The sequence below is a fragment of the Oxyura jamaicensis genome, chromosome 4 (genome assembly GCF_011077185.1).
Source record: "Oxyura jamaicensis isolate SHBP4307 breed ruddy duck chromosome 4, BPBGC_Ojam_1.0, whole genome shotgun sequence".
In the NCBI taxonomy this organism is placed as follows: Eukaryota; Metazoa; Chordata; class Aves; order Anseriformes; family Anatidae; genus Oxyura; species Oxyura jamaicensis.
Window position 1 is genome coordinate 54,575,825 of NC_048896.1, and position 27,933 is coordinate 54,603,757.

A 27,933-nucleotide genomic window follows, 5' to 3' on the forward strand; every position below is an offset into this window, starting at 1 on the left:
CTTGATGTTGTAGTGTATGTTGTTATAAAAATAATGTATTTCATGAAATGACTGGAAAATTATTGCAGCTTTAGGATTTACTAAAAATTTGCAACTCCAGCCACCATTCACAGAATTTAAAAACAGACTGACTTAAGTTTGGAACTGGGAAGGAAATTTCTGTTTTCTTGGTTGCTTCTAAATTCTTGAGTTTAAAGCATACAGTAAAAGCAAATCTGAAAGCTTGATAATGTAGATGAAGGTTATCCCAAACCTCACTGCTTGGTCAGAAGTTCTCTGTTTTATAAGTGAAGTTGTAAGAAACAAAGGTGGGAAGTGGGCTTGTGTTTTGAAGTCAGTGTATCCCTACCTAATCTTTGTCATGAAATGCGTTTTATTCTTCTCACCATGCTTGAAACTGCCCGTTTTTGAGCAATGGGCTTAGTCTTAGTGGGGAAGTGTGCCATTTTCCAATGTACCTGTGCAGAAGCATCTTTAAAGTTCATCTTTTGGTTTTACTTTTTTTTTTTTTTTTTTTTTTTTTTTTTTTGATTCACAAAAACCAGCATCTTTATCACTTCTCAGTGACCTTTTCAAGTGTTGTCGCCTATCATCATGCATTTGGAATAACACAATGCATAATACTAATGTTTCTTTCTGTGGGTTATGCAAACTCTTCATTGAAATACTTCCAAGTCTTGTTGCTTGATGGCTTCAGAAAGAGGAACTTAAGCACCATACTTCTAATACATAAAATCATTTGGTTTCTATTTTCTCCCATATCAAGGATTTTAAATTACCATAACATGACTATCTTTTACTATACTCTACAGTAATGTTAGTTAGTTCTGAAGAATTTGAGGAAAAAAAATAAAAGAGCCTGTAACTTAGATGGTAAAGTTGTTTTATTTAGCAATGAGGTATCCTGTGCTTCCTCTGTGCATGTTTTTTCTGTCATTCAGACAGATTGTGTGCAGTTTTTCAAGATTTATGAAATAAAAAAGTACATGTCCTCCTTACAAGTGGAATTATGGTTTGTGTATTTGGGCAGTATTTTTTTATTAGTATTGAGTACTGCTGTTGTTATTAAAAACTCCCGAAATAAATTCTCCTACCTGATGCATATTGTGACTGGGTACACAGGGTTACGTAGGCCCTTCCTTTGTTCATGCTTCAAACTTGGTAGCTTGGGCACAGGGCCCTACTGCCAGCACTAGACAGCTCCCAGGTTGGTGCAGGATCACCTCTGGCCAGCCAGAAGACATGCAAGGGGACTTGGGTTTGCCTGAACAGATGCCCCTGAATTGGTATTGGAGCACCCACTGCCTTTAATAGCTACAAAAAAAAACATTAAAAGAAAGCCCACAAAGGTGTCAGGCAAAACAGCTTGGTATTTCAGCTGAAGCTTTGCTTTTATTTATTTATTTATTTATTTGGAACTCAGACTTTTGTTTTTATGCCAAAAAGCTGTTGCTTATCACTGGCTAATAGTGGATGAGTCTGCTCACAGTAAAAGATAAATCCCAAAATGAGACCAGACAGGTTGCTGTGATGCTGGCAGTGACAAATGAATACCGCAGGACCACTAAGGATCACAGATCCCTTAGATAACTAGCAAGACATATCTTACTTAAGAACTACAGTATCTGGAAGGATTCCACCATTTATTTTAACTGACTTACTAGAAATAAGAATTCTGGTGCCACAAATAAAACCTTTGTGAAAGCAAGTTGGGAAGGAAGTAAGATATATAGTATCTGGAGCATTGCAATTTCATACACTCAATACATTTTTGAGCTTGCAAGCCCTTCTCAGGCTTTCGGCAAACAAGCTTCCAGCAAAGCCTTAATTACATATTCCACAAAAGAAGTTCTCGATTTTTAAATACTGTGTGCTTGCCAGAGGTGATAGATGAACATGTAGGTGGAAGGCTCCAAAGCAGTAAAATGCATCTTTGATGATGTGGACGCTGCAGAGAGCAGGAAGACATACTAACATAGATGAATGCAGAGGAAGAAATTAAAAAAAAAAAAAATCTGTGACCAAATACATGTTTTTAAAGCAGTGTTTGCATGATTACCTGATCTGAATGCCTTGTTTCTGAATAAATCATTTCTTGAACTTTTAGTTTTTTAGATACAACAAAATAGAAATAACCTTACAAATGGGACAAGTTCTTGTGACATTCCAATTCAGCTGCATACAGTATATTTACTTCCTGGGTAAAAGTGAGGTACTTGAAAGATGATGCTAACAGCAATCCATTCCAGGCTGGTAGGAACCAAATGTTATCTGGTGACTGTTGAATTGCCTAAGTCTTCCAGAGCAAAGCTGAGGTGTCCTGTCATGGGACATCTGCACTACTAGTTGTGTAGATCCATGAGGATCATAGAAACCTGGTTACTTTATCCAGCACAGTTTTCTGGTCAGTTTATTCATTTTCTGTTTTTGTGGAGTTTTTTAGATGCTTTCTCCCTTGGGAGCTTCCTTCTACATCTCACATTCTTCGCATCAAGTTTTGTCCCTGAGGAGTATGAGGAGGGAAGTATTGCACATCTCATTTTCCTTTTTTTTTTTTTTTTTTTTGCATCAGCTATTATCTACCTTTTCCCAGTTCATCTCTTGTTCTGAGTTCAGCCATCTCTCCCTCTTAGCACTCAGCCTCCCCGTTTGACTGTTCTGCCACCAGTTCCTCTAGACATCTAACTTGTTTTCTTCATCACGTTTCGCTTGCAAGGGGGATTGATCAAAAACAGTCTGACCACTCTCTGTTTTCTCCCTTCACAGAATTTCTGTTCACTTCATTTTCAAAATCACTTACTCAATTTCTTCTTGACTATCTACGTAGTATCAAACCGCCTGAATAACCCGAAGTGTAAATATGATACACGCTCCCAAAAGAATGGAGATGATAAATGTTGACCTTCCTTGTTAGATCTCATCAGCACTTCTACCTTTTTAAGGAATGATTATTGCAAAGGACGATCTACTTAATTTTCATCTATAGGATTCTCTGTGACTGTAAGGATCTGCCCTTGTTGAATTTGTTGCTTCTGAGGTCTACGGAGTTGTGAAGATGAAACAGAGCAGCAGCTGTTTAAGTGAGTTATAGGGTGTCAGAGCAGACAGTAAACCAGCAGTGGTTATAAATATGAATTTATCTTCTTTGAAAAATGCTTCATCATATACGTTTTGGTTGTTTTCTTATCTTTATATTTTTCAGTTAAATAGTGGTTTCATTCTTTCAGTTATTGGTCTAAGGATATAAAGCTGAGCATTGCAGTGAACCACAGATTGAAATACAATGTAGTATAAAGCACCGTGAAGCAGTAATTGAAAAACACACAAGCTAAGTAAAAGAAAATAAGTAATCAAAGTACCACATATCAGAGCCCAAATCCAGTCTCTTGGGAAGTTTCCTTGTATGTGAGAGCTTCTAGCAGTCACAATGCTGATTTAGTGACTAGACAGTTACTTATGTATTCAGGTCACACTTTGTTCTCTTCTTCATTTACAGCTTCAGCCAGATACGGTATCCTCTCTCAGCATTTGACAGAAGTCAGACTAAGGTTTTTCAGAAGGGGTGGTTAATGCATTCTTCATAGTGATATTACCAGTTTGAGGATACAAACAATGAGTTCACTGCTAAATGTGAAAACTGAAAATACATACATGTTCAATATTATCACTAACAGCTTAGGAAAGGGCTAGGTAGTAATTATCTCAAGCCACTGGGCTTCGCCTACCAGAAATTATTCTATTTGAAGAGGCAAGGGGAGGGATGGAGCAACATTTCTGCAGCTGTTGTCTGCTGTACCCTCACCACAGGGAAACTTGAAGTGGGGACAGTCCCAGCCCTTTCTAACCCCATTGGGAATGGTCAGCTTTAATACGGGAACTTGTTATGAAGTCGGCTTGGGGTTAGTAGGGAAGTGATGCCAGGTGATGCAGAAGGGCAGGAAAGGTGACCATAAAAATGTGTTTCACTAAATTTCATGAAGTTTTTCTTTTATATTAAAAAAAAAAATCTAGCTCTTAAAACTTTCATGCAAAACTATTTCAAAATAATTTTATTACTAACCCTTTATATACAGAGTCTTAAACTTTCTATTACTTTTTAATGATGTACTGGAGAACTTTGAGGCCTTCCATTTTACTAAGCATACTTTGTTTTAAACTCCAAAACCTATGCAGCCTCTTACTTATTTAATAATTTCAGTATTGTCTTTTTTAACATAAATGCTTTGGAATTTGCTGTTGAATGTTTAAAGCAGAAATCTTACATCAGGTCTTTATTTTTTTTTAAGTATGGGAATGTCTTGGTGAAAGATGGATTTCTACGAGACATCTCTCGCAGCGGTGATTTATTATTTAATGTTAGTTGGTCTCGCTCCATCTTCCTCCTGGCCACTGCATGACCCTCTGTGTAAAGTATTCTTAAAACGATACGTTCTTGGTAAACACTTTGGGATACACAGGGAACGCTGTGCACACAGCATTGTTAGGGTCTCAGAGTCACTGGACATGTACTCACTCCACAGAAAAGACCATTCCCTGGCATTAACTAGAGACAGAGCCCAAGGACTGAGTGTGGATGTTGACTCACCTGATTCTTCAGGTCACTGGCCGGGTCAGTTACTGTGTGTGTTTTGGGAAGATTTCTGGACCACCATGTGGACACAGGTTTTCGGTTTCCAGGCTGCAGACAGAGCTTTCCAGAGGGTAAGGCGGGTAGAAATAGGTGGTTTCCCTCGGAGCTGAAAAATCTCCCACAAAGTGCTGAGGCTCCTGCTGCACCAGAGACCAACTCTGGTTTGCCATGAACAAACTAAGAAGCTCGCTGAAAAGAAAAAGCACTTTGCTATAGAGAGAAGATCCAGTAGAAAGAGAAGGAAGAAGCACTGTAGTTAGGACTCCAGGAATAAATCTTTAAAGTAAACAGTAGTACTTTCAGCACCTACAGTATCCTCTTTTGCATCAATGAAAAATATGCAGCTTCTTTGCGAGGAACTAGCTTTCACCAGCTCCAGATAACCAGAAGTTGGTATTTTTCCAACTTCCTATGAGCTTCCCAGAACTGATAGCTATAAATCCGCCAGAGGGAAGAGGATATTTCTCCTTCTTAAGAGATAAAAGAGAGCTGATGATTAATGCTGAAATGAAGTGTTAAGAGACTTATTTACTTCTAATTGAGCCTACTTGTTTGGTATGTGTCCCAATTAATTCATTTTTGTTATGACTATATTGAAGCAACCTGCACCTGTGTGACCTTCTCTTATAATTATTACCATATGCCTCTTTTAAAGCACTGTTTCGATGATGTACTCAAGAAGCTCTGCTAAAATAACTGTAACGGTAGTACAGAGTCAGATTTTTCCATTGTTTTGAATTCGAGAATGGGAACGAAAAAAATCATTTGTTATTCAAGTTCTTGGAGGTTAAGGGTCACAGTCCCTTAGGGGGTGAGGGTCTTCCTTTTTTAATTTCACAGAATGACTATTTTGAAGAGGCAGAACTTGGTCCATGACTAGAATTTTTTTAAGAACCAATGTGTTGTTGTTGGATGGTAGTACTCAGAGGTGCTTCATAATTTCTCAGTTGTGCTGAACATTGTACACACACAGGGTCACAGGAGAAAGGAACAGAAGCTGAAATGGGGCTGGCAAATATGACCATCCATAAACTTGTTGAGATTGCTGTGTGCAATCTCAGCCCTAAACGAGGCATTGTTTTTGTTATTGTTTAAATTAATTACAGTATTTGACAACTATTTGCCTAAATCACAGCAGAGTGAGATGGACGCCTATCTGTGAATGAGAGACTCTTCCAGACATGCTAGCCAAATTTGCAGTGGTAGGTGATGCTGCCTGTACACGTGGGTGTTTATTCTTCAGTGTTGCACTGGATGAAGATTTTACTGTTTTGTACCAACCTCCAAGGTAGCAAGCAGCTTAAGCTCAGTAAGATATTTTTGCGCTCTTGTCCTCAGTTCTTCTCCTCCTTTACACTTGAGAATGCCAGCCAGATGGCTTCCCTCCATCACACCATCACACATGTACCAGGGGAATTAGTTCTGGGCAGCAGTGTCACAGGTGGTGTGGGATTAGAGAAGGGTGCTCTGCATGTTGCATCTTTCATCATTCCAGTAGAAATAGGCGGCGATCTTTTAGCAAAAGTAAGTCCTCATATAGGTTTAAGTAGTATCACTGCTCTCTTCAGTCTCTATTGGTTTCCTGCTCCCTTCTGTTCAGATCCAAACTGGTCATGCTTTTACCTTTCTCCTGAAGCACTGTGTACATTTTTTGTCTTCCTCACTTCCAGTCTTTTTCTCTCTGCATCTTTACGGAGTGCCTTTATGTCTGCATTTTATGCTGCGTAGGGTTTCTTTTTTGTACAGCAGACTCTCTCTGTCCTTGGAACAATTAAAACCGCTTCTTTAAATAAGTGCTCTCTGTGGGTCTGAGCTTTTCAATGGACAGCACTCTAAGCTGTTGAGGATTTTGATGCCTGAGGACCACAGGTACTGGTTAGAGCTTACACCAGATGCCACCCACTCATTGGCATGCTGGGCTCTGTTCACTTAGTTTTGTCTGAGCAATCTTCTGCTCTCCTTCAGTGGAAGATGCTCATATTGCAGCAGTTTCTGCATCAGTAGAAAAGGGTTGGAAGTTTTCCCTCAGCTGTGAGCAATAATCCAGTGTAAAATAAACCATCAGCTCAGACCAGGTCTTCTTCATCCACCAGGCAAAAAGGGGTGATTGAAAAAGCCAAAGGAGGGGTCTCTCCACAGAATCAGAATTGGAGGTTAATGCTTTGCCCTGTTCACTTTGACTTTCTCCATTTACATAATCCGGTTTAATTCTACATTTAGCTCCTAAGTGTTCTGCTTTGAGTATGTATGGAATATGCTGTATGAAAGATTAATTTTCTTTCCACTACCGGGAAAGTTTCCATTTTACATGACCATGTGTGCCACATGACACTGCATATACCTGAAGTGCTGTGTTTTATATGACACCTACAGTGAAATCTGAGGGTCTTTACGGTTATTAAAGTACAACTTTCTGTTTGTGGTTTTGGGCATAGAAACAGAAAAGCTAGGGTTGGAGGCAGGAAATGGATTGCCATCTTGGAAATTTAATGACCAGCTCTTCCCCTGCGATGTGTGTGGAAAAGTGTTTGGCCGACAGCAGACGTTGTCCCGACATCTCTCGCTGCACACAGGTAAGCTGATGCTTTATTGTTCTCTGCAGCACTGAGGGAATCCTTGTGATCATCATGGCTTGTTTAATTTGGAGGGGAGAAGGTAAGCAGAAGAGTGTGTGTGGAAGGACCTATCCTCAGCTTCTTGCACCTAGAGCAGAGCCAAGCCCAGAAACAGGCCAGAACGTCATAGCAGCAGTGCACAGAGAGTTAACTTTACAGCCTATTTGTAAATTAATCTTTACAAAATCGGCAAGTTCAAGTTTGTCCAGGTTCCAGTAGACTTACGTGTAGACCTCAGCTGTTTAATCAAGCCCATTAACACAGTCCTGAAGACACAGCCTTTGTCTGGCTTTTTTACATTCACCTGATGAGCTTTTTAAACATTACTTAACAACAAAAGATTTGGCCTTGGTGTTTCAGATGTGGTGAAACTGAAAGGATTTAGTATCTGTCACTCACCTTTGCTCTCGTCATTCACTTTTTGTAAGAGGAACATGGGCTGTTCTACCCCATACCAGCCTTCTTAAATCCGATCAGCTTCAAATCAACTGAGATGAGCAGAGTTTTGATATGGAAGATGGGCCTCGTCAGTCTGCTGAGGTGCACTGCATAAATTAAGACTTAAAAGCAAGAGTTTCTGAGGTGGTGCTGAAAAATATTGTTGGCATAATGCCAGTATGTATTGTGTCATTTAGTATAGCCATGCTGAAAAGGTTCAGATGCTCTTGCTCCTTGGCTTTATGGGGTTTTCTAAATCCAAAGCTTCTCCATTGAATTTGTTCCCCTAACACTTGTAGTATTGTATTTCAAATTTAGAGCAGCAGCTCTTCAAAGGGAAAGGTTGTAAAAGCTGATGTAATGTTTGGTTGTTTTATTAATCAGCTCTTCAGAAAATGAAGCCTGGCATGCACAAAAAGATTGCTGCCAGGATTTAGAAATGCTTAATTTAAAATATTTTTTATTTTAAGAGTTGTGAAGCAGCAAAACTTGTGTTTAATGTCTTTAATTGCTCTTTGAGTGGTTTTTTGGTTAGCTTGTGTTCAGAATTGGCCTGATGATGCAGCATTCCCTTTTCTCCCCACTCTCAGATTTTAATACAAAACCATCAACCATCAATTCTCTGCAAGTGATCACATGGGCAACCTCAAGAATAACTCGGCCCAAAAATCAAATAAAAGATGCTAGGTAAAGGAAGTAGGTGTAGCTTATTGGCCTGTTTCTGTACTGGCTCTGCTGCAGCTCTCAGAGCAGCAGTTACCCCAGTTTTCCAGTTTATGAGGTTTTATATTATCTGACTACAAATGGTAGAACGTGTTAAAAACAAAAACAAACAAACAAACACCCTAGTCCTAAACTACCTCTGAATGAGTTCTTTTTTTCTGAGTAATTGCTGTGAACTCCTATAACTTTGCAAAGTGCCAAGCTTCCAAAGCACCTCATTCAGGAAGTTGCTCAGAGAGACTCCAAAGAATGCATATTTGGAAGCTTTGAAAATAGCTTGCTTCAATATGAAATATACATTGAAGGCTTTCTGTTTCTTTATCAGAAGAGAGAAAATACAAATGCCACTTGTGCCCCTATGCTGCTAAGTGCCGTGCTAATCTGAACCAACACCTGACCGTCCATTCTGTGAAGCTGGTGAGTACAGACACTGAGGACATTGTCAGCGCTGTCACTTCTGAAGGCAGTGATGGGAAGAAGCACCCTTATTATTACAGGTGAGGACCCAGACGAGGGCTGTGCACCAGACACTGGAATCTGAATGTCTTAGCTGCCTGCTAAGGTGGTGTTACAGGGCTACCCTTCTGGTGTCACAGGGTGGAACTGCTCTCAAAGTATTTGGCTTGCCTGTATTTGACTTTGGGCTAAGCAGCAAAACCCATGTGGCTGCCTCATGCTGTTTGACTTGGACAGCCATTGGGAAGGACTGACATTTTTGGTGTGTGTTGTTTTCTTGCTGTTTTTAAACGTCTGTGTGATGCAGATGGGCTCCCAGAAGCCTCTTTAACTTTTCATTTAAGTTTTGTGCTTCAAAATACCCTATACACAGATTCATGGCAGATGTAAAGTGCTGTGCTTCCGATTGTCTGTTAGCTCCGTTGTTTTCAGCCAGATCTATGAAATCAAATAATAAAGTTTAAAAATAATTATAATGACTACATACACGTTTCCCTTCTTTGCTAGACGTATATACATTCTGTGACCAACATGATGAAAGAAGATCTTAGGAGAACTTACCTGGAAACTTAAAAGGAATTGCCCAGATAAAATGGCTGTTTGGGCATTCTCCTTGTATGCGCTGTTGCGTGTTCTGCAAACCATGCTATGTACCTTAGTGGCCAAGCAGACTACAAAATCACTCTTACTTTCAGTCAAAATGCCAAGAGCAGATTTAATTACAAAACCATAGAAGTAAGAAATAAATAAGACCTCCTGGATTAGATTATCTAGTCCTTTCCCCCGGGAAGGCAAAATAGTGCCCTAGAGTATACGCCTTTTTAATGTTTTTGGCTTGTTTAAAATGTTAATGGCCTAATCAAAACAAGAGGAAGACTCTGCACAGAAAGTTAAATTAAAGGGTCCCTTCCGTTGCCTCTCAATATCACTCTGTTTATGCACTGGATGTGAAATCTGTCTCCTCGCTAATTATTTGTATAGCTGATGACTGCTGTTTTCCAGTCAAGCATAAGAAATGTTTGAACCCATTTTTACTTGCTTACACTGAAACTGCCAGGCAGTTTTGCACAAGATCCCAGTTTGGCACGGGAACCATTCCAGGGCTTGAAAATAACTCCTGGAGTGTGCAGCAAGCTCTCCGTTTGTCAGTGTATCAGCCATACTAAACATCTTGGCAAGGCTGCAATGCCTCTTATTGCCCAAAGGAATCGGCTAGGTGATGCGCAGCATCTGGAATCTGTAGTTTTTAATTAACTTTATGATTATTTAGCATCATTATAGCATGTACAGGATTGTTGCATTGTGCCTGCCCTTAATCACGTTGGCAAGGCCATCAGTTCAAAGGCAGTTCAGCAGACAAAAGAATTTTCCAGTGAACATTCAACAGTGAGGAAGAAAATAAATCAGTGCAGTGAGTTTTTTCTTGCAAAAATGAAGGGAAGGGCAATATGCTTCTGTTTGTGCTTTATTTTTTAAACGTTCTTACTCTTGAATTCCCTTCTGCCTGCAGCTGTCATGTGTGTGGGTTTGAGACAGAGATGAACGTCCAGTTTGTCAGTCATATGTCCCTCCACGTGGATAAAGAGCAGTGGATGTTCTCGATCTGCTGCACCGCGTGCGATTTTGTCACCATGGAAGAGGCAGATATGAAGGCTCATGTCAACAGCAAGCACACAGGTGATGATCCCCCTCTCCCAGCTGCAGTGATCTCTTCCCTGCTTTTTAGGTGCAACCTTCACACTTCCCATTAGCACTCCTTTTACTTTCACTGAAATGCTTGCTAATTAAGGCTTGATCTCTCAAAGCTGAAGTGAATTGGACTCCAGCCAGGCAAATAGTCTGGTAGCGCAGATCAATTTTCAAGCTTAGGGGAATAAATGAAGGACTACTTAGCCTTCCTTCCTCACATTCCCCAAATCCCCTCCCCGGTTGAAGTCAGCATACATTGTGTTTTTTTTGACTGGTTTATTATTTCATCAAAATCCTGGTTTGACTTCAGAGGTGATAAGGTGACTTTGAATGCTAATTATGCATACCTGGCTCTAAGTTTGTAACACACGAAATATTGAGCTTTGGTCTTTGGTTGGTTCACCTCCACAGTCCGTCAGTTTGGAATATCATGTTGATGCCTAGCTGACACTGTGATTCAGCAATGCCTTAAATGCAACTTTATAGTGAACACCAGACCAAGTCATATACCAGACCAAGTCTCCTTGGTCCTGTTCACTTAATAGCCAAAGATAAGAGCAACAGCAGTTTTCAAACAAGCTCCATATGCGTAGTCCAGCTAATGAAGTCTGGCATAATTTAGGGAGAAGAAAATTAGAATGCTTTTAATTAATTTCTCTTATAACACCAGGCAGAAGGACTTTGCTATCACAAGCTACTAATAATTGTGTTGACAATACTGAAGCTGAACTGCATCCCGCGCAATTTTCCCATTGCTAAATTGTTCTTCCTTTTATCCTCCAGGGATAAAAGTGGGAAAATAGGAATATGGAGAAGGATAAAGGAGAGAAGAATGCAGCTGTTTGTGCTTACAAATACATAAGTCAAATATCCCTACAGAAATACAAACTACTAGAAAGCCCTCGTGGGATTTTGTGCCAGCACAGCTCTCAGTACTACAACACTGTTCCCATCTCCCTGCTATCTGAGGTGTTTGCGTTCCCTTACAGCTCTGTCTTCACCCAAACTTTTAACCTATCTCTATTTCACATGTAGGAAGTCAAGGCAAATGGAGAAATGCCATCCACATGAAAAGCTTGCATCAGAGCTCAAAACTGAGCTGTACTCAATCGCGTCTTTCTCTCATGGCTAAAAGACTGGAGCTGCTGCTTGTCTTTTAAAGCCTCTCTTTTAATTATTTATTCCTAATTCACCCTGTCAAAATGAGCCATTCAGCAGGCAATTCAGCCAAGGGCTTACACATATGGCAAATATGGAGGCAAAAATCTAGAATGGATTTTGTGGGTTACTTGATTCCAGCCCCTTACCCGGTAAGATTACTGTACCAAGTCATAAAAGATCTGTTTGTAAGGGTCTTGGCGGATGTCTTCAAGCAAGTAGAATTGTTTCAGACCAACTATTCCACCAGACAGGCAGCTGCCGATTTTCTGGCATTAAAAATTAGGTACCTTTTTAAAATTTCCAGCATGTGTTTTACTGATAATCAGAATACACATACTTTGTTCTTGTGCCAGAACTGTCTTCGGTCTGAAACAGCAGTCCACCTCTTGCCCTTCCACCTTTCTTCATCCCTCCCACTGTATTTATTCCTTCGTATATTCCTGGAGAACAACTTAATCCTATCTAAATGTTCTTAGAGCCTTTTCTTATATGAAATACTCTTTTCTTACTGTGTGTAATCCCTCACTGTGTGTGATTTTGTTAGAGTCCCTGCTCTTGACATACACAATCATAGCCATACGTGGTGTATTAGTTGAAATGAAATAAGTAATGGTAGTGTAAAACAGCAGCAGCTACTGGGAATAACTCAGGCAATAACATTCTGTGATCATATTTACCTTCCTTGGAGGCTCTACCATGCTGATAGCTCATATTCATCCCATGTTCTGCTCAAATTCTTCTTTTATTTTCCTTGACTGTTTCCAACTTAAGCACTCCTCATTTGTAGCAAAAATTCTTGTTACTGGCCCTTCAGGTCATAGCCTTGTACTCTGTACTATTAAATTTCATTCCATTTCTATTACTCTGGTCCCCAAGGTCAGTGAATCTTTCTGTATGATATCCCAGTCATCCTCCCTATTGACAGCTTGGGTCATCAGATTTCATTAGTGCATTCCTACATTTTTATCTCAGACTTACTTAAAGGTGCCGCTCAGGAGTTTAAAGCTAGGCGCACACTGCTCTTTGCAGATGCCTCTATCAGGGGACTTTATCCCATAGATAAAATCAGACTTTGCCAACATTTCATATTAACACAGCTCTGAATAAACCAACTCATGGATGGGAGGTAATAATTTGCCCGTCCAGCTTTTTTGACTTGCAGCAGAATATGGTAGATTAGGGCTCATGGCATTGCAGACAGAATACATTCTAGGATAAACAGAGATATACTACTGTAAACACTTATAAAATGGAAGGGGGTGGAATTATGATGCTTCCTTAACCAGCCAATTGATTTCAGACTTGTTTAGAAGAAAGTTTGAATTAACTTTAAATATAAGATTTTTTTCTGAAATTTAAAACTGGATCACTGAGTTTTCATCTAATCTGCTGTACTAATTATTGCTCTTTATTCCTGTTTTTCAGCTGAAGAGAGGAAGACACCCAGTGAATCTAACAGTCCATCTTCGTCTTCGCTGTCAGCACTCAGTGACTCTGCCAACAGCAAAGAAGATGCAGATGTAACTCCAAAAAATAAAGGTTCAAACAACCTGCTAGTCATTTCTGTAGTGCCTGGTACTCAGACCTCACTGAATACTGAAGAGAAGTCAGAGAAAGGTAATACCCTGTTAAACACAACTGTCACTTTCTGTGCAGTGAATCCGGCCACGATATGAGGAATACATCTTTCTCTTTTTCATTCTTCAGGCTTTGAATGCGTTTTCTGTAACTTTGTCTGCAAAACAAAAAATATGTTTGAGCGCCATCTGCAAATCCACCTGATCACACGGATGTTTGAGTGTGATGTGTGCCACAAGTTCATGAAGACACCTGAGCAATTACTGGAGCACAAGAAATGCCACACTGTCCCCACCGGTGGGCTCAAGTAAGGAAAGCAAGTACACAAATTTTTACTGTGTTAAGCATCTTTAATACTGTGGGAATAGTACGAAAGGAAGACAACTAGAAAGGATTAGCTAAATGTCTGGGAATCCAGATTTGGGGCTTCCTTTATTTAGATGATATAAGCCCAGTCCTTTACAGTTGCCTTAACATTGGCTTGCATCGTTATAGTAGATAGCTAGTAGTAGATCTAGTGTCCACTGGTTTTAGAGCTGTAACAAAGTATGGCCCTTTCCCATTTCAAGTCAAATAGGAGACAGGGTGGATCCTAAGAGAATGAGGCAGTACTGCACAGAGGTGCTGTGAAACTAAGAGGGGTTTTTGGAAGGCATCGGAGCAAAGGAGAGCATACAGCACATTCTCTGTTCTGTACCTGGCTCAAAGAAACTAAATCCTGTACGATCTGTGCAGCTAAGTATGAAGTCAGCTTCTCAAAATCAGATCTCACAGTTGCTTTATAACCCTTGTAGATGCTAATGCAAAGTCAGTCCAGCAACTAACAATTTTGATGCTCACTGCTTTGGTTTGCATGCCACAGAAAAATCTCTATTGTATAAATTAAGAAGTAACAAATAACACACTCTTTTAAGAAAAAAAGCCCTTTGTCTTTGGCTAGGGTGCTGCCCTTTAAGGACTTTTGGTGCAGAGCAGTTCTAGCGATTGAGTGTGCCCTTATGTCAAAGTTGGACCCCTGAGGGAAGGAGTGACTGCTGGGGCCATATGCTTGCTCTCTGCGCGCAGGCAGTGTGACATTATGCAAGATGTATGCCCCTGGTCTCTGTTCCAGCTGCTGCAGGAAAAAAAGGCTGGAACTACTTCAAGCCCAGCTAGGGTTCAGCACAGGACTCCCTGCTTGCATTGCTCTGGCTAAGCAAACCAGTGCTTTTGGTGCACTGCAACTGTCAGGTGACTGGTGCACCACATTTAGTGTTACCGTGAGTAGCTCTATCAGCTTGCACTGCAGTTTGTGAAACTGGTTCTGTTTGCCAGGCAGCGTCTGGTCTCCAGCTCAGTAGTTCCATGAATTGGGATCTGTGATCACTTGAGATGTGATGACTGAATCTGGGAAGAAGACCAGATTGAGAAACAAGTAGCGTGCCAGAACGACGGGATGTCTGTCTTGGATGTACAGACCAGTTGTCTAATGCACTTTGGGTTTAAGCTGCACAGAATCTGTTCTATTTACCAAGGAAAAACCATGACCTATGACTCAGACCTTCCTGACAGAATGGGCTTCTCAGTCTACATAAGTTATTCCTGCCCAGCTCAAGTAATAATGAGGTACCTTGAAAGCTGCACCTAAGAAAAAGCTCTGATTTTTTTTTTTTCTTAAGGCATCCAGAAGAGCCTGAAGAGATCTAAGTAAATTGTATTTTTGTGTCTCCTGTTTGCTGTGGGGGAAGAGAAAATAACATGATTCCTCCAGCTCCAGATCAAAATCTGAGATTCTGATCCAGAGAGCACCCAGCCCAGGAGAGGTATGTGTGTAGACAGCTGAGTTCTCTGTTGCAATAGAGCTAATCACTTTAGCAGCCTCAGTGCCAGGCTCCCTCTCTGGATCAGAGTACTTGATGTTGCATCAGGAAAAGTGTCTGGATGTTTTACTATCTGTTTGTCCTCCTGTATTGTTCACTGTGCTCAAGAGTCTCTTGATTATTAGCTAGATAAAATTAAACCTGTATGTGCAACCAGTTGTAGCGAGGGAAAACAAACATGGAGCAAGAGGATCTCTGCTTAGAAGTAATCTTAAACAACAGAGCACAAGTGGCAGACCTGCTAAATGGTGAATGCATACCAGCGGGAGACAGAGGCATCTGTAAGACAGCAGCCAGGTGCGTGAGCTCTATCTTTTTATCTAGGCTGGCTCTTCTAGCTCACGAGCTAGGCCTGGAAGGCAGTACGCTTTGTTTAATGTAGCAATGATTCCTGGCAGGTAGCTGTCTTCAACTTCCTCTTAACAACATCAGGCAGAAGCTGGTGTGCTTTGGTTTCGCTGGTGTCCAGGCTTGTTCAGCTCAGGCTTACTTCCAAGCTTTCAAGGCTCCAGCCTTCTCAGCCCTTCCTGGTCCAGGCACCAGGGGTGAGGCCCTTTGCCATGTCCACCCCGGTCCGGACGCTTTCTGCTGTGAGTAAGCAGAGCCCACATCCTGTTCCCCTGCAGGAACAATTCCTGCTGTGGCAGAGGCAGCTGTAGGCAAGCCCTGCCAAGCACACACACCCTTTGAGCGTGGACTAGCTCATCTCCCAGCAATGGGAATCCCTACAAATCATCCAGCACACCAACTTTCAGCTGTTTCTAGCCGGCTTCCCAGCAAGCTTATTGTTCAAGGTCACATGAAAGGAATTTTCTAGGCTTTTGCTGTACATGTGGTATTACAAGTTTATTCCATCTTTACTTAAACAGCTGCTTTCATACTCATCTGTAAGCATTCATTTAAAACCAGTTCTGAATGGAAAAAATGGCAAAAGTGATTTTGTGCAAACACTAAGAATGTCATTACACAAAGTACCTGTGAGCCTGTCACCCACCCTGCACAACCTGGCCTGCTTTGCAATACCTGCCCCATCGAGGTAAGCCGGTACGATTAAGGGATGCTCCTTCAGAGTGAATCGGTGCTTTCCAAGGAACGAGCCAGCTCTGCTGCCATTAATGGGCAAAGCTACTCTAAGTAGAGGCATGTCAAGATGATCTAAATATTCTAAAGAGACTACAGGGAGGGCTAAGTGTCTTTTTTCTGCTTTATTAGGTCAGAGAGGGGCTGAATGACGGGGTTAACCCAGGAATGCAGGTCTTCCAGCTGAGTGACTCCTCTTTTCTCTCTCCCTGCCCATCCCTGCTGTGTTGCCAGGTGCCCATTCTGCATCTACTCCACTAACCGCCCTGCAGCGATGGAGTGCCACCTGAAGACTCACTACAAGATGGAGTACAAGTGTCGGATCTGCCAGACAGTGAAAGCAAATCAGCTGGAGCTGGAGATGCACATCCGAGAACACCGGCTTGGCAACCATTACAAGTGCGACCAGTGTGGCTACCTGTCCAAGACGGCCAACAAGCTGATTGAACACGTGCGTGTCCACACTGGCGAGCGCCCTTTTCACTGTGACCAGTGCAGCTACAGCTGCAAACGCAAAGACAATCTCAACTTGCACAAGAAACTGAAGCATGCTCCACGCCAGACTTTCAGCTGCGATGAGTGCCTGTTCAAGACTACCCACCCTTTTGTCTTCAGCCGCCATGTGAAGAAGCACCAGAACGGGGACTGCTCCGAAGAGGAGAAGAAGGGCCAGTATTCAGCCTCCAAGGAAGCCAGTCCACTCCTACCAGTGAACAGCTCCAGAAACCTCCTGTCACCCCTCTCAGTTATGTCTGCCTCCCAGGCTCTGCAGACAGTGGCTATGTCGGCTGCACACAGCAGTGGGGCAGAGCCAAACCTGGCAGTGAAAGCCTTGGCCATCAACGGCACTTCCCTGTGCTTTGATAAATACTGGAACTCAGAGTTTGCCCACCTTATTCCTTTAACAATGTTTTTCCCCAAAAACCACTACGATCTCACATTCCATCCACCCAGACCTCAGACTGCACCAGGAGGTGCCTCTTCACCCAAACACTCCTTCCTTGCCTATCTTGGACTAACAGAAAGGGCAGAAACTGTCTGAGGGCAGTTCCATTCTGTACCAAAAATACCCCAACAAACCCAGCAGGTATACATACATTGCTGCAAACCGTAGACTGAAGAGGTAACGAACACTTGTACTATACCATTAGCAAGGTTTAGAAAATGGCTTTGTGTATACTTATTGCATTGACATGAAAGCTGCTTTATGAAATCTTCAAGAGGTGACCTACTGCATACTTCTACCTTCAGAGGCATGTTCCCAGTACTCTTATCTAAGAAACTATTTTGTCTTGTTAAGCTGAAAAAGAGTGTCCTTAATGGCAATCAGCACTTGTAAGATTACATATTGATGCATTTTATTTTTGGTCTTCGTGTGTGTGTGGGTGTGTGAAAGAGAGTCTGTCTGTAGCGTGCCATGACACTGCTTTTGCACATCCCTTGTCTTGGCTTATTTAATTATTTTTCCCCTTTGAACACACTTGCTCCTTCCCTGCGCTCTGTGCCCCCCTGAACTCTGGAGTTGTGGCAGGAGTACCTCTTGGTTCAGGGTGGCCTGGTGTATGATTTCAGTGCTGCTTGCAGCTTCCTTTAGTTGTTTGCTGCCTTGTATTGAGTTGTCAAGGTCTGAGGATTTTGGGTAGAGCTGATAAGGAAGAAATGGCTTTCAGCACGGCAGGGTGAGAGTATGACGATGGAAGTGTGTGTGTGTGTATACACGCACATGCATATGCAGTGTGTGCAGTCTACACACCCACACAGCAGGCCCGATTCTTCTCAGCTGTTACGCAGGTGTAACAAACACCTGAGTCTGGGCCATAGCATACATCTTTTGTTTTAAAAGGGCATATAAATACTATGTATAGATATATATATGCTGTATTATGCAGTCGTTACCTTTTAGTTTGCAGGAACAACTTGTATAACTATAAATCTATGGTGGAAAAAAATCCAACAAAGGGGATTTTACAAAGGGTATGGATAAATTCTGGGTATAAATACTCAGACTAAAAAAAAAAGGCAGATTTGCACAGTGCTTTAGTCTTGCACTAGTTTGTTTCTCACTTGCAAAAAAAAAAAAAAAAAAGAAAATTCTGTGGGACGAAGGTAATATGACTGTATATTTGAAAAGGTACCAGTAACTTCTTTGAAATATAAAGCTATAAAAAAAGATACTGTTTGAACCATACAGTTCTCTTTTTTACCCTCACTATTTCAATTGTACTTGCAGATTCTATGGTCCTATCAATACCCTCTATGTTATTAGTAATACTTTATTCTTTTTTGTTAATGGCTGATAGAGTGTACACTGCTAGGAAGCTAACTTTATACTTATTTAATGCTCTTACTTTGTGGTCATTAAAATGACATGTTATATGTAGCACTTTATTGCAGGAAGAAGCAAATGTGGATTGGTTGTATAACCTTTGTTAATCTCAAAATGACAACAGTGATCTTAAAGAAGAAAAGCTGACTGTTAATTGATTTGTTTCATAGACAACTTAATATCCAGGAAGAAAGACCAGAATTAAAAATATTCTGCATTAAAATTGGAAGTATAAAATACGAAGCATTTCAAAATTATCACATGACTTACAGGAATGCTTTCTTACTGGATTATCATTTTCCATGGTGTATCTTGAAATTGGATCTCGCTGTCTTTCACCAGGTATTGGAGACGTCTACCTAGCTTTTTTCAGTCCCCCCTCTCCTTCCCTTGGCCAAGCCATTGTAAGAGATGTGCTGAGATGCATCTGATGTGCTACCCGCCCACCCTCACGCTGTTCTGAAGCAGCTTCTTCTACAGGTTGTTGTGGGATGGAGAGATCCTGACAGACCAGTTGGAGCCAGCCCCTTGTTTGTGACAGCACTAAAGCAGTGCCCCAGTTCAGGAAGGCATTTCTGGTCCACAAAGGCTCTGAGCCATATGCGCAAGTAGAAACATAATCTCAATTTTCATTACTTCTTAAATGAATCATATGTAGAAATACTTTTTGATGCAAAATTTGCATCATTTAATCTGTGAGCAAGATTCCTATGTTTGTTTTGCACTGGGATGGCCAAACATCCTCCACTGTCATGACCAAACTCTTCCTGTTCAGGGAGTACATCCTGATCTGTGCACTCCTGTTTAACATCCTGGAAGCTATCTACAAGGGGGAAACATCCAAAATAGTAGCCAGGTATTGTTTGGAATTATTAATTGAAGGGCAGAGAAGTCCCACCATTTTGTTTACATTCCAGCAGACAGTTTTGGTTCTCTAATGAGCATGTGGCAGTTCTGTCTGTCTACGCAGTAAAGAAAAGCCATCTGTTCCAAAGCATGTATAAACCTTAGAAAACAATGCAAGTAACTCAGGGCCCTGATTGCCATGCTTTACTCCATCAGAACTCCTGGTAACCCCCCTGGGAGTACAGACAAAATAGAAAGTGCTCTATTAGTAAATACGCAAAAAAAAAAAAAAAAAAAGTATCTCAACAGCATGAAATAATGCAATCTGCATCTGGAAACTATACCATACAATACAATACGCTCAACACATCTATCTCTGACCACACAGATACTTCCAACTCAGAAGGCTTATTTTTCAAACCAACAGGTAAAGTACAGCTGTCTAGGAGGAGGAAGTACAAATATTGCTAGGCTACTTTCTGTAACTCAAACTGCAATGTCATTAGGGCTGGAACTTCCAAGAATGAGCTGTCAGCGTACAAACGCCATGTGTTCAACGGTGGTCCACTGTAGCAGTATCTGACATAGTAATGTTTAATGTACCTGGGAAATTTGTTTAGCACTTTGGAAAGGATAAATTCATTCTTTCTGGTAAGTTATAGAAGTTTTCTCTGTAAGGAAAAGTGTGTTAGGAGGTTTTTATTTTTTTAAGAAAAAAAAAAAAACATTTATCAGAGCTCATGCATATTAAAATAATTGGTTTGCAGTTTCAAGACTAAAGAAAGAATGTTCTCCAGAGATACCCCTTCCTACTATAAAGACCAACAGTTCTGATAAATTCCCCCCCACCATGAAGCTAATTTCATACTGGTTTATCCCTATGCATTCTTTCATTGAAAGGTAGTGTGTTTTTCCATTCAGTAATTCAGTTAAAGTTCTCAGTACTTTTTTCTTTCTTCTGTCTTTTTTTTTTAAACTTGTTGTATTATGTTCAGATATCCTTCTGTCAAGGTTTGTGTACATTAATAAAAATTTGTATTGTATAAAGCTTTTTGCATTATAAGGCTGTACAGGGTCATTTTGACAGTAACTGGTATATTCCTTTGCATCTTATGTTGCATTGCCAATTTCTAGTGTATCCAGTTTGGAAGTACAATATACTCTAATTAAAAAGGTTGGCTATACCCTTAGTTTCTTATTGCTTTTCCTTCCTGTCCTGTAGATTTTAGGCTTGATTTGAGGGGGGGTGGGGGAGAGATGTATTCTCCAACAAGACGATACTTGGGAAAGAGGTAAGATGTTAGCAACAATTTAAATCAGACAGGAAAGCTCTGGTTAAGCAAAGATGTTATTGGCCACATTGAACACGAAAAGATACTTAACATCTTAAGAAAAAGAGTTTATAAACGCTAATCAAGGGGGAAAAATCTGGGTATGCATTAGATAAAAATTAACCGTTAATAAAAATTGATGTTAACATTCAATAAATTTAGATTGTCTTTTGCCCTCAGCTGGGATAATGTTAAGCTCTAATCAACTGAAAATATTTTATTTTTCTACTGGGAGAGGGATGTTAATTTCCAGGCCTTCTATCAGTACCTGGTAGGGAATGCAGTGCTGTTAATGCCCGTGTGCTGAATCCACTGGTCCTCCTCTTGCTGGTGACTGCTTATGTGAAGGGCAGGCTTCTGTAGCGCTGACGTTAGAATGGTAAGTTGAGTATGTTCACGCAGAGACAGTCTTTCCTCTTGTGCTATAAAAGGAAATTCTGTTGGTTTATTGTTGTTGGTTTGGTTTGGTTAGTTGTGTTTTCTTTTTTTTGCACTATAGTTATTCTAGCAATTAAAAGCTGATCATGCAATTTCTTGGGTTTGGTTTTGAAAGCGATATCAGAGATTGATCCACCAAATGCAGATTGTATCTTCATGGTTTTAAAACAGTAACTGTAAATTGTTACCGGTCTGTTGTAAATGACAGTAACTGTTCGGTGACTTGTGAAAAAGGTTTAAGACGTTGCTTGAAAGGTTCAGTCCAAACAAGCAGAGAATGTGTACAGAGTGAGTCAAAGAGTATCTGGGCTGGTGGAGGAGAGGGGACACGGCTGGTTCTCGAAGTGTGTGCATGCCTATGACCCGGCATGTTGTAGCATGCAGTGCTGTGCTATTGCCCAGTTTCTCTTCCAAAGAGAACAATTTCTCTAGGAATGGCCAGAGCAGAGACCGTTTGTCCTGCCTGGACACACAGTCAGCTATGAATTAAGTCAGCTAGCAAGTCCTTTAGTAGCTCCCGACATTGTGTTTTACTGTAAGCTTTTGTTTGAAAGATCAGGCCAAATCTCAACCAAAACATCAGCTGTCCTGCTAAGCTCAACCCCTAGCTCCCCCCATCCCACCTCCCCCTAACCATGTTTCTGTATTTGTGACGGGAACCTTATCTGTACCCAAACACAGGTATTGGTGGCACATATTTATGCGATAAAGAGACACTGTCCTTTGCAGCAGGTGGCTATAACATGCTTGTAGATCTGCAGTGTTAATCAATTAACTCAGGTTTCCCTGAACTGTTTTTTTCTGATATATACACACCAATATACATTTGCCAGCCATAGAAAACAGCTCAGTTTGTGTCTAGACCCATTCCAGATGGCAAGAACTGCCCTGTTCTCATTCCGCAGCTCCATGTATTTTGAACATGCCATCTACGTTAATTTAAAAATATTTAAAGTGGAATTTTTTTGATTATTCAAAAGTTTTGTTGTTTCTTATGATCTTGAATCTGCCGTAAGTCCAGCAGAACAGGGCTTAAGGCAGAGACTGAAAAAAACAAAGACAGAAACTCAACTGTAGAGTGATTTTTGTGGGGGATGGCGTCATTAATTCAGAGCCATGTTTTAAAATACATGTTGTGTTTAAAAACGTACCAGTTGTGCTCCTAACAAACAGGCATCTGCATTATATCATCTGCCATCATATCTGCTGCTAATTGGTTTCCTTGTTGACAAGTCTCGTCAGAAAGGTTAAGTACTGGCTGTAAAAGCAATCTAGCCTCTTGCCCGAGGGGTCAGAGCTCAGGCAGACTGTGCAGAGCCCGCACAGCCTCTTCTCTGCTATATATTTTCGGAGAGCTAATAAAGCGCTAGCACAATCACTTGGACCGGAGGTCTGCCAACCACGGCATTGCCTGTGGAATGGCAGCAAGTAGAATGCCATCTTCTCATCACAGAGGCACTCGAGTAGCCTGCGAGGGGAAGGTGCCTGGTCTTTTGCAATGAAGTTTTTGAAACTAAATTAGCTGTTTTGAAACAGCTAATTCTGGACACGGGGAGCCAGGGCCTAAGCATCCAGCAGAAGCCCCTTGGAAAGGGATGGGTGTGGATTTAGTGCCTTGAGGTCATACCCCCTGCAAGATAAGCATCTTCAAGGTGCCTCAGCTTGAGCAACCAATTCTATTTATTAGTCACTTTTAAAAATCCTGTCTTCAGTCACCACCTGGGCCTAAGGAACGTGAGGGAAGGTTGCAGGGGACGGCCTGCTGCCCACTTCAGTGGGAGGAGGACACGTCAGCTGGTCTACAGCACTTCCAGCATCAAGCCAGTCAGGGCTGTTTAGAAGTCACACGTGTTCTGGCAAATCTAGGCTGAGTTAACAGGTTACATCTGAAACAGAGCAGAGTTCTACTTGGCTTGTGGGCTTGCTGTGTGCCTCTTGGGAAAATAATGCTATGTATACCAGGAAGCCAGCCAGTTGCTGGATGCCAGGCAACACATCAGAAATGCAGCTGTTGTGCTGCCACATGTGCACAACAGCTGCCTTTTGAAGAACCTGGCTGTGGATATACTTACATGTACAACCCTCTTAAGTACCCACCAAGGAGAGGAGAGAAAGAGGGAGAGAGGAGAGGGAGAGAGAAAGAATAGAGAAAGAGAAGAGAAAAGAAATAAAAGAGAAAGAGAAGGAAAAAAAAAAAGAGAAAAGAAAAGAAAAGAAAATAGAGAGAAAGATGATTCAGAGCAGGCACAGTTACAAGGGGCACCAAAAGGAAATTTTCTGTTAAGTTAAAAAACAAAAACCAAACAAACAAACAAAAAAACACCAGCAACAACAGTAAAATGCAGTTGTAGACAGAGGCATATGGAAGAGTAAAAAGTGATGATTTGGCATTTCTTGTGCAGCCACATGAAGGCTCTGCAACCTATTTCCCTACTTTAAGGCTGTATGGGGGAAGCTTTTCATACTAGCTTTAAAAAAAATCTTACTATTCCCTTTCCCTCTCCCTCAACTGTGATTAAAATAAAACACATTGCAAAACTCTGGGGGGGGAAAAGTACAAAAAAGAAGAAAAATAGTTTTCCAATGTAGCATGAAGAAGACTATTTGATTTCTTGTAGTATTCTCTGTTGTTTGCATATATTTCTGCTCTACATTACTTTTCAAGCCTCTAATTTCTATCGCATACCTTCTTTTCCAGCACTTCTCAGACATCATTTCATTGGAACCACAAACTTTGTGCTGTTACTTTTCTGGGAAGGTGCCTGTTTAAATAAAGAATAAAAAAATGCTATCACGGAGCTCCTAGAACTTCATGCCAACATTCAGCACAGCCTAATGTGACCAAAACCAAAAATAGGCCTGGCTTTCTGGCTGGTTAAAAAAACAAAGAAAACAAACAAACAAAAAATAGCAAATGTTTTCTTGATTCTTTCCCTGTCTCTTATTTAGGACTGGAATTTTCATTCACACACTACACTGGAGACTTTCCTTTCTAACAGATTTAACAGGAAGCCAGGTGGGAGGGTCAAAGATGTAACCACCGTGCTTGTGCGTAGTTGAGTAGGACTTTAGAACCTATTTGCGTATGATTGCATGAATGAATGTGAGCATGCTTTCCCTGGCTTGTGCTCATTGCTTCCTCAAGCATGTTGCTGCAAATAACCACAGCAGCCTGGTCTCTCCCCGACCAGAATAGGCCTGCTGCTACACCCGCGACAGCAGTGCTACCAGCGCAATGCCCAGCACCCCACTCATTTGCCACCAAGGCAGACCCCAGGGCTGGAGCCAGCTTCAGGCACGCCCTGCCCCATTGCACGTCTCACGCTGTGTAGCCTCATGCACACAGTTGGTCTGGGCACTGAGAGCAACTGCGGCTCAAGGAGAGCACAAAGTCACTAGGCTTCCATGTAGGAACAACTCCTCTAAAAGTGTGGGAGGAGATTCAGACAGAATTTCTTGCTAGAACCAGCAAAATAAATTATGCTAAACTATACATGTTTTGCATTTCTAGTGTTGTAAGGATTAACATTTTCCTGACATCTAAACTTTCTAGTACACAGCATACAATTGCATTCCATTACAGTTAGATACAGGAGTTGTTTTAGCGATGAAATCACAGTATCTTTTTTTTCCTGAAATTGAGGAAAAATAAAAATAAAATGGCATGGAAATAAAAATGAATAGCTTCAGGAGTGCGCTCTCCATCAGTGTGATTTGAAATAATATGCACACACTGGTGTCTGTCACTCATGCCTGTGACACTTAAAATACACCAGAATAGCTCCATTCGCATGTATTATCAGTGATGTCTGTTTGCACTCTGAATATTTAGTAAGCAAGCCTTAAGAGTTCATGTTTTTATATCTAGCTACCTATTCTTAATGGGACTGCACACCTACAACTTAATGAACAGATCTGAATGTAATGTTTATGCAATTTAAAAATATGCATTGCATCTTTTAAGTTGACATGTCAATAAAAAATAAATAAGATCCAGTTAAACAGTGATACTATGGCAAGATTGCATTTTTACCAGTCAAGTTTCATTCTTATTCAAAGTGACAGATTCCTCTAAGGTAGACAGAGCCACGAAGAACAGTCCTCCAGCCATTCAAACCAGGAAAATATAATTAAGGGTGCACGTAATCACTTACCCAAATTCAGACACATCGGAATACCTCATTCTGCGATAAACACATGGTTATTTTCCCGTGACTAGTCTACTAAAGCTAATTAATTTCATAATAAAATTTAATTTCAACCAATTTTAACTGGAAAGTAATGCTGTGTACGCTACAGAAGGTTACCATACACTTCTACACGTGTGCACCTGCTGTTCAGAGCACCTTTGTTAGCACGGTTGCAGCGCTTTGCCTTACTGAGCCCAGGATTCGGTCCCAGATGGAAGACCTCGGCGCAGGTGCTGGTCCCTCACAAGCTGGCCCAGCTCAGCTTGTGTAACAGGAAACTTAACAGGAAAAAAAAATAAAGAATCTGAATCTAGTGGCATTTTCTTCTAAGTTCTATTTAGATAACTAAGGTTCCTTTGGTGCTATGATAGTAATTTATACCCAAGGTCTTCCTAACGTGACTGTGCAAGTACGTACTTAGGAAAGGGAGGCAGGACGGGCCTCCTCTCACTGAATCCGGTCTTTAAACTTACATCTCCAGCACTGAATTCCACAATTTATATGGAAACCCACTATGTGGGAAAAAGTACTTCGCTGCAAGCCTGCAATCCAGTAATATACTAAATTGCCCCCTCAATGCTTGGATTACAAAAATAATTCCTGATTAGCCTTCCCCAAGCTATTTTATAGCAGCCAACCATATGTGCCCAACGTGGACAGCCCTGTTCTGCTCACTCTCACCACGAATAAACCAATTTTAACTTGTGAGCATCACCATTACCCTCCTCTGGACCTCAGCACTTGCACGACAAGGTCACTTTGCTCACAGTTTGCTTTCACATGTGGCAAAAGTGTTTACCCTCCTCAACTGGCCCATTCACGCCTCAGTTCCTGTCAGTATTCTGCTCTCAGGGTAACGCTGATGACCAACACTTCCGAAGAAAGAAAGAAAAAAATCCATACATTGGGATTGCTCATAGGTTTCTCCCAGTGGAATGTTTTGCTGTCAGACAAGTTTCTAAAGACACAGGAATTTCCTGTGGAGCAGAACGTGTGGTTCCTGAGGAGCACTACCAGCTGTGGGCTGCCTGACTGCCTTTGGATCCAGCTCCCCAAATCCTGTATACAGAGAGGTTTTCCTGAGCTTTCCTTAAAAATGGACCTTTTCCACCAGCATTTTTTATTTCGTCACTGTAACCGACAGTTCCTCAACTTTTACGTTTGCTGCTGACAGCAGAAGTCATGTGAGTCCTGGCATTGGGTTTTTGTCAGTAAATCAATAGCTTGTCAAGATCCATGCTCTTATTTTGGGACTTCACGAACACACCACATACAGGGAAGCAAAACATCATGGGCATGGTATGTTTTTGTGTAGTTCAGAATTTATTTTTCCTGGGGGACTATTTTTTTAAGCTTCCCAGGACAGGCTAACAGAGGGATTGCGCCACCTAACTTTTGCTTTTAATAACCAAATAAAAATAAAGCAGATCACCAAAAAAAAAAAAAATGTTGCTGGCAGCCACGAAGAGGACAGGACTCTGAAATCGCCAGTGCTGCCAAAAGCCTGCATGGCTCAAAGCTCACTCTTGGCACTGCCAAATGACCAGATACTATCTCCTCCCAAGTCACCTGCCAATTCATGACAGGGCAAAAACTGGAAGAAATCCCTTAGCTCCACATCTTGCTCTAGAAACCTCAAAAAGAAAGGCTATTTACCTCTAACTCCTCTGAGACCTGCTGTCTGTACATGTTGACATTGAATTTACTGTGCAAACACTGAAACCCGGAGAACTGCTACCACAACAGTGCTCACAGAAGCGCACATACCTTGCCTCCCTCCTCCTGCTCTGTTCCTGCAGAGGGCAGCCCAAGAGTCATCACAAGTTGCTGTGTCATAACAAGTTCAAATCAATTATCCTGCTTCTACAGGGAGACTGATAAATGCCTCCCATCTTCTCTTCACAGGCCCAGTCATGGAAGTGGACTCACTGAAGACATCTGTTAATAGAAAAGGAAAGAGCAAATGCAACGCCCAGTAGTGCACATAATACTGTTATTGAAGTGAAAGATGAACACTTACACCGTCCCAAGAAAGCTTTCAACAGAAAGTCTGATGGTAACCTTGTTTCCCCTTCCCTCCAAGGCAGTAAAGAGGATGGCCAACAAAGAAAGCTACTCTCAAGCAAAGGTCATCCCCCGGCCTGTTCCAAGGTCTTTGCAAGCTCTCCCAGGAAGGCATGAGGACACAGAGAAGCCTCCCACCCGTGGGCACAGGCCAGAGACACCTGCTATGTGCTCTGAAGCTGCAGGGAAGAAAACATCAGCTGCAGGGAAATGGAGACTGCATCCATCATGGATCACAGGCTGACTCTGAAGCAAAAGGACTGTCTTTTCTTAATTTCGAAGACATGGAAGCCCACCTCCAGGTCCTTCCAATCCAAAGCACAACTCTTTTTCTCCTTTTAAGACAGAACAGTATGGCATAGTTCCAACCTACATCCTAGAAAGGTGAAGGGCAGACAGCCACACCAGCTGCTCAGGGCCCCTGCTTCCAATGATCTTCTTCACACAATTAATGTCAGACAATGACGATCTTATGTAAGCACTTATCCATCCTCATCTCTGGTAGCACA

The 27,933-nt window shown here is 41.4% G+C and overlaps 1 protein-coding gene and 1 long non-coding RNA gene across 11 annotated transcripts in view; one reads left to right on the forward strand and one right to left on the reverse strand.

Moving 5' to 3' along the window:
- The window catches only part of ZNF827 (zinc finger protein 827), a 159,141-nt gene extending 138,550 nt beyond the window's left edge, over positions 1 to 20,591 (forward strand). For 6 of the 9 annotated variants that reach the window (XM_035323782.1, XM_035323776.1, XM_035323777.1 and 3 more), the window contains 6 exons: positions 7,066 to 7,203; positions 8,732 to 8,903; positions 10,373 to 10,539; positions 13,138 to 13,329; positions 13,420 to 13,597; positions 16,464 to 20,591. In XM_035323782.1, coding sequence (XP_035179673.1) covers positions 7,066 to 7,203; positions 8,732 to 8,903; positions 10,373 to 10,539; positions 13,138 to 13,329; positions 13,420 to 13,597; positions 16,464 to 17,271 — 1,655 coding nt within the window. In that variant the 3' untranslated portion in view covers positions 17,272 to 20,591. Of the gene's footprint in view, positions 1 to 7,065; positions 7,204 to 8,731; positions 8,904 to 10,372; positions 10,540 to 13,137; positions 13,330 to 13,419; positions 13,611 to 14,948; positions 15,093 to 16,463 lie in introns of all 9 variants that reach the window. The other 3 variants (XR_004750140.1, XM_035323783.1, XM_035323784.1) reach the window with 3 other exon arrangements.
- On the reverse strand, positions 645 to 27,302 carry LOC118165623. Of its 2 annotated transcripts, XR_004750142.1 has the most exons (6): positions 27,128 to 27,302; positions 23,857 to 23,932; positions 21,001 to 21,154; positions 13,358 to 13,447; positions 4,586 to 4,736; positions 645 to 1,948 (listed from the first exon to the last, which is right to left on the reverse strand). It is a non-coding gene; the product is annotated as an uncharacterized LOC118165623 (long non-coding RNA). The 2 variants fall into 2 exon arrangements; XR_004750141.1 differs by lacking the exon at positions 645 to 1,948 and having other exon boundaries at positions 4,272 to 4,736.
- Between the last annotated feature and the right edge of the window lie 631 nt (positions 27,303 to 27,933).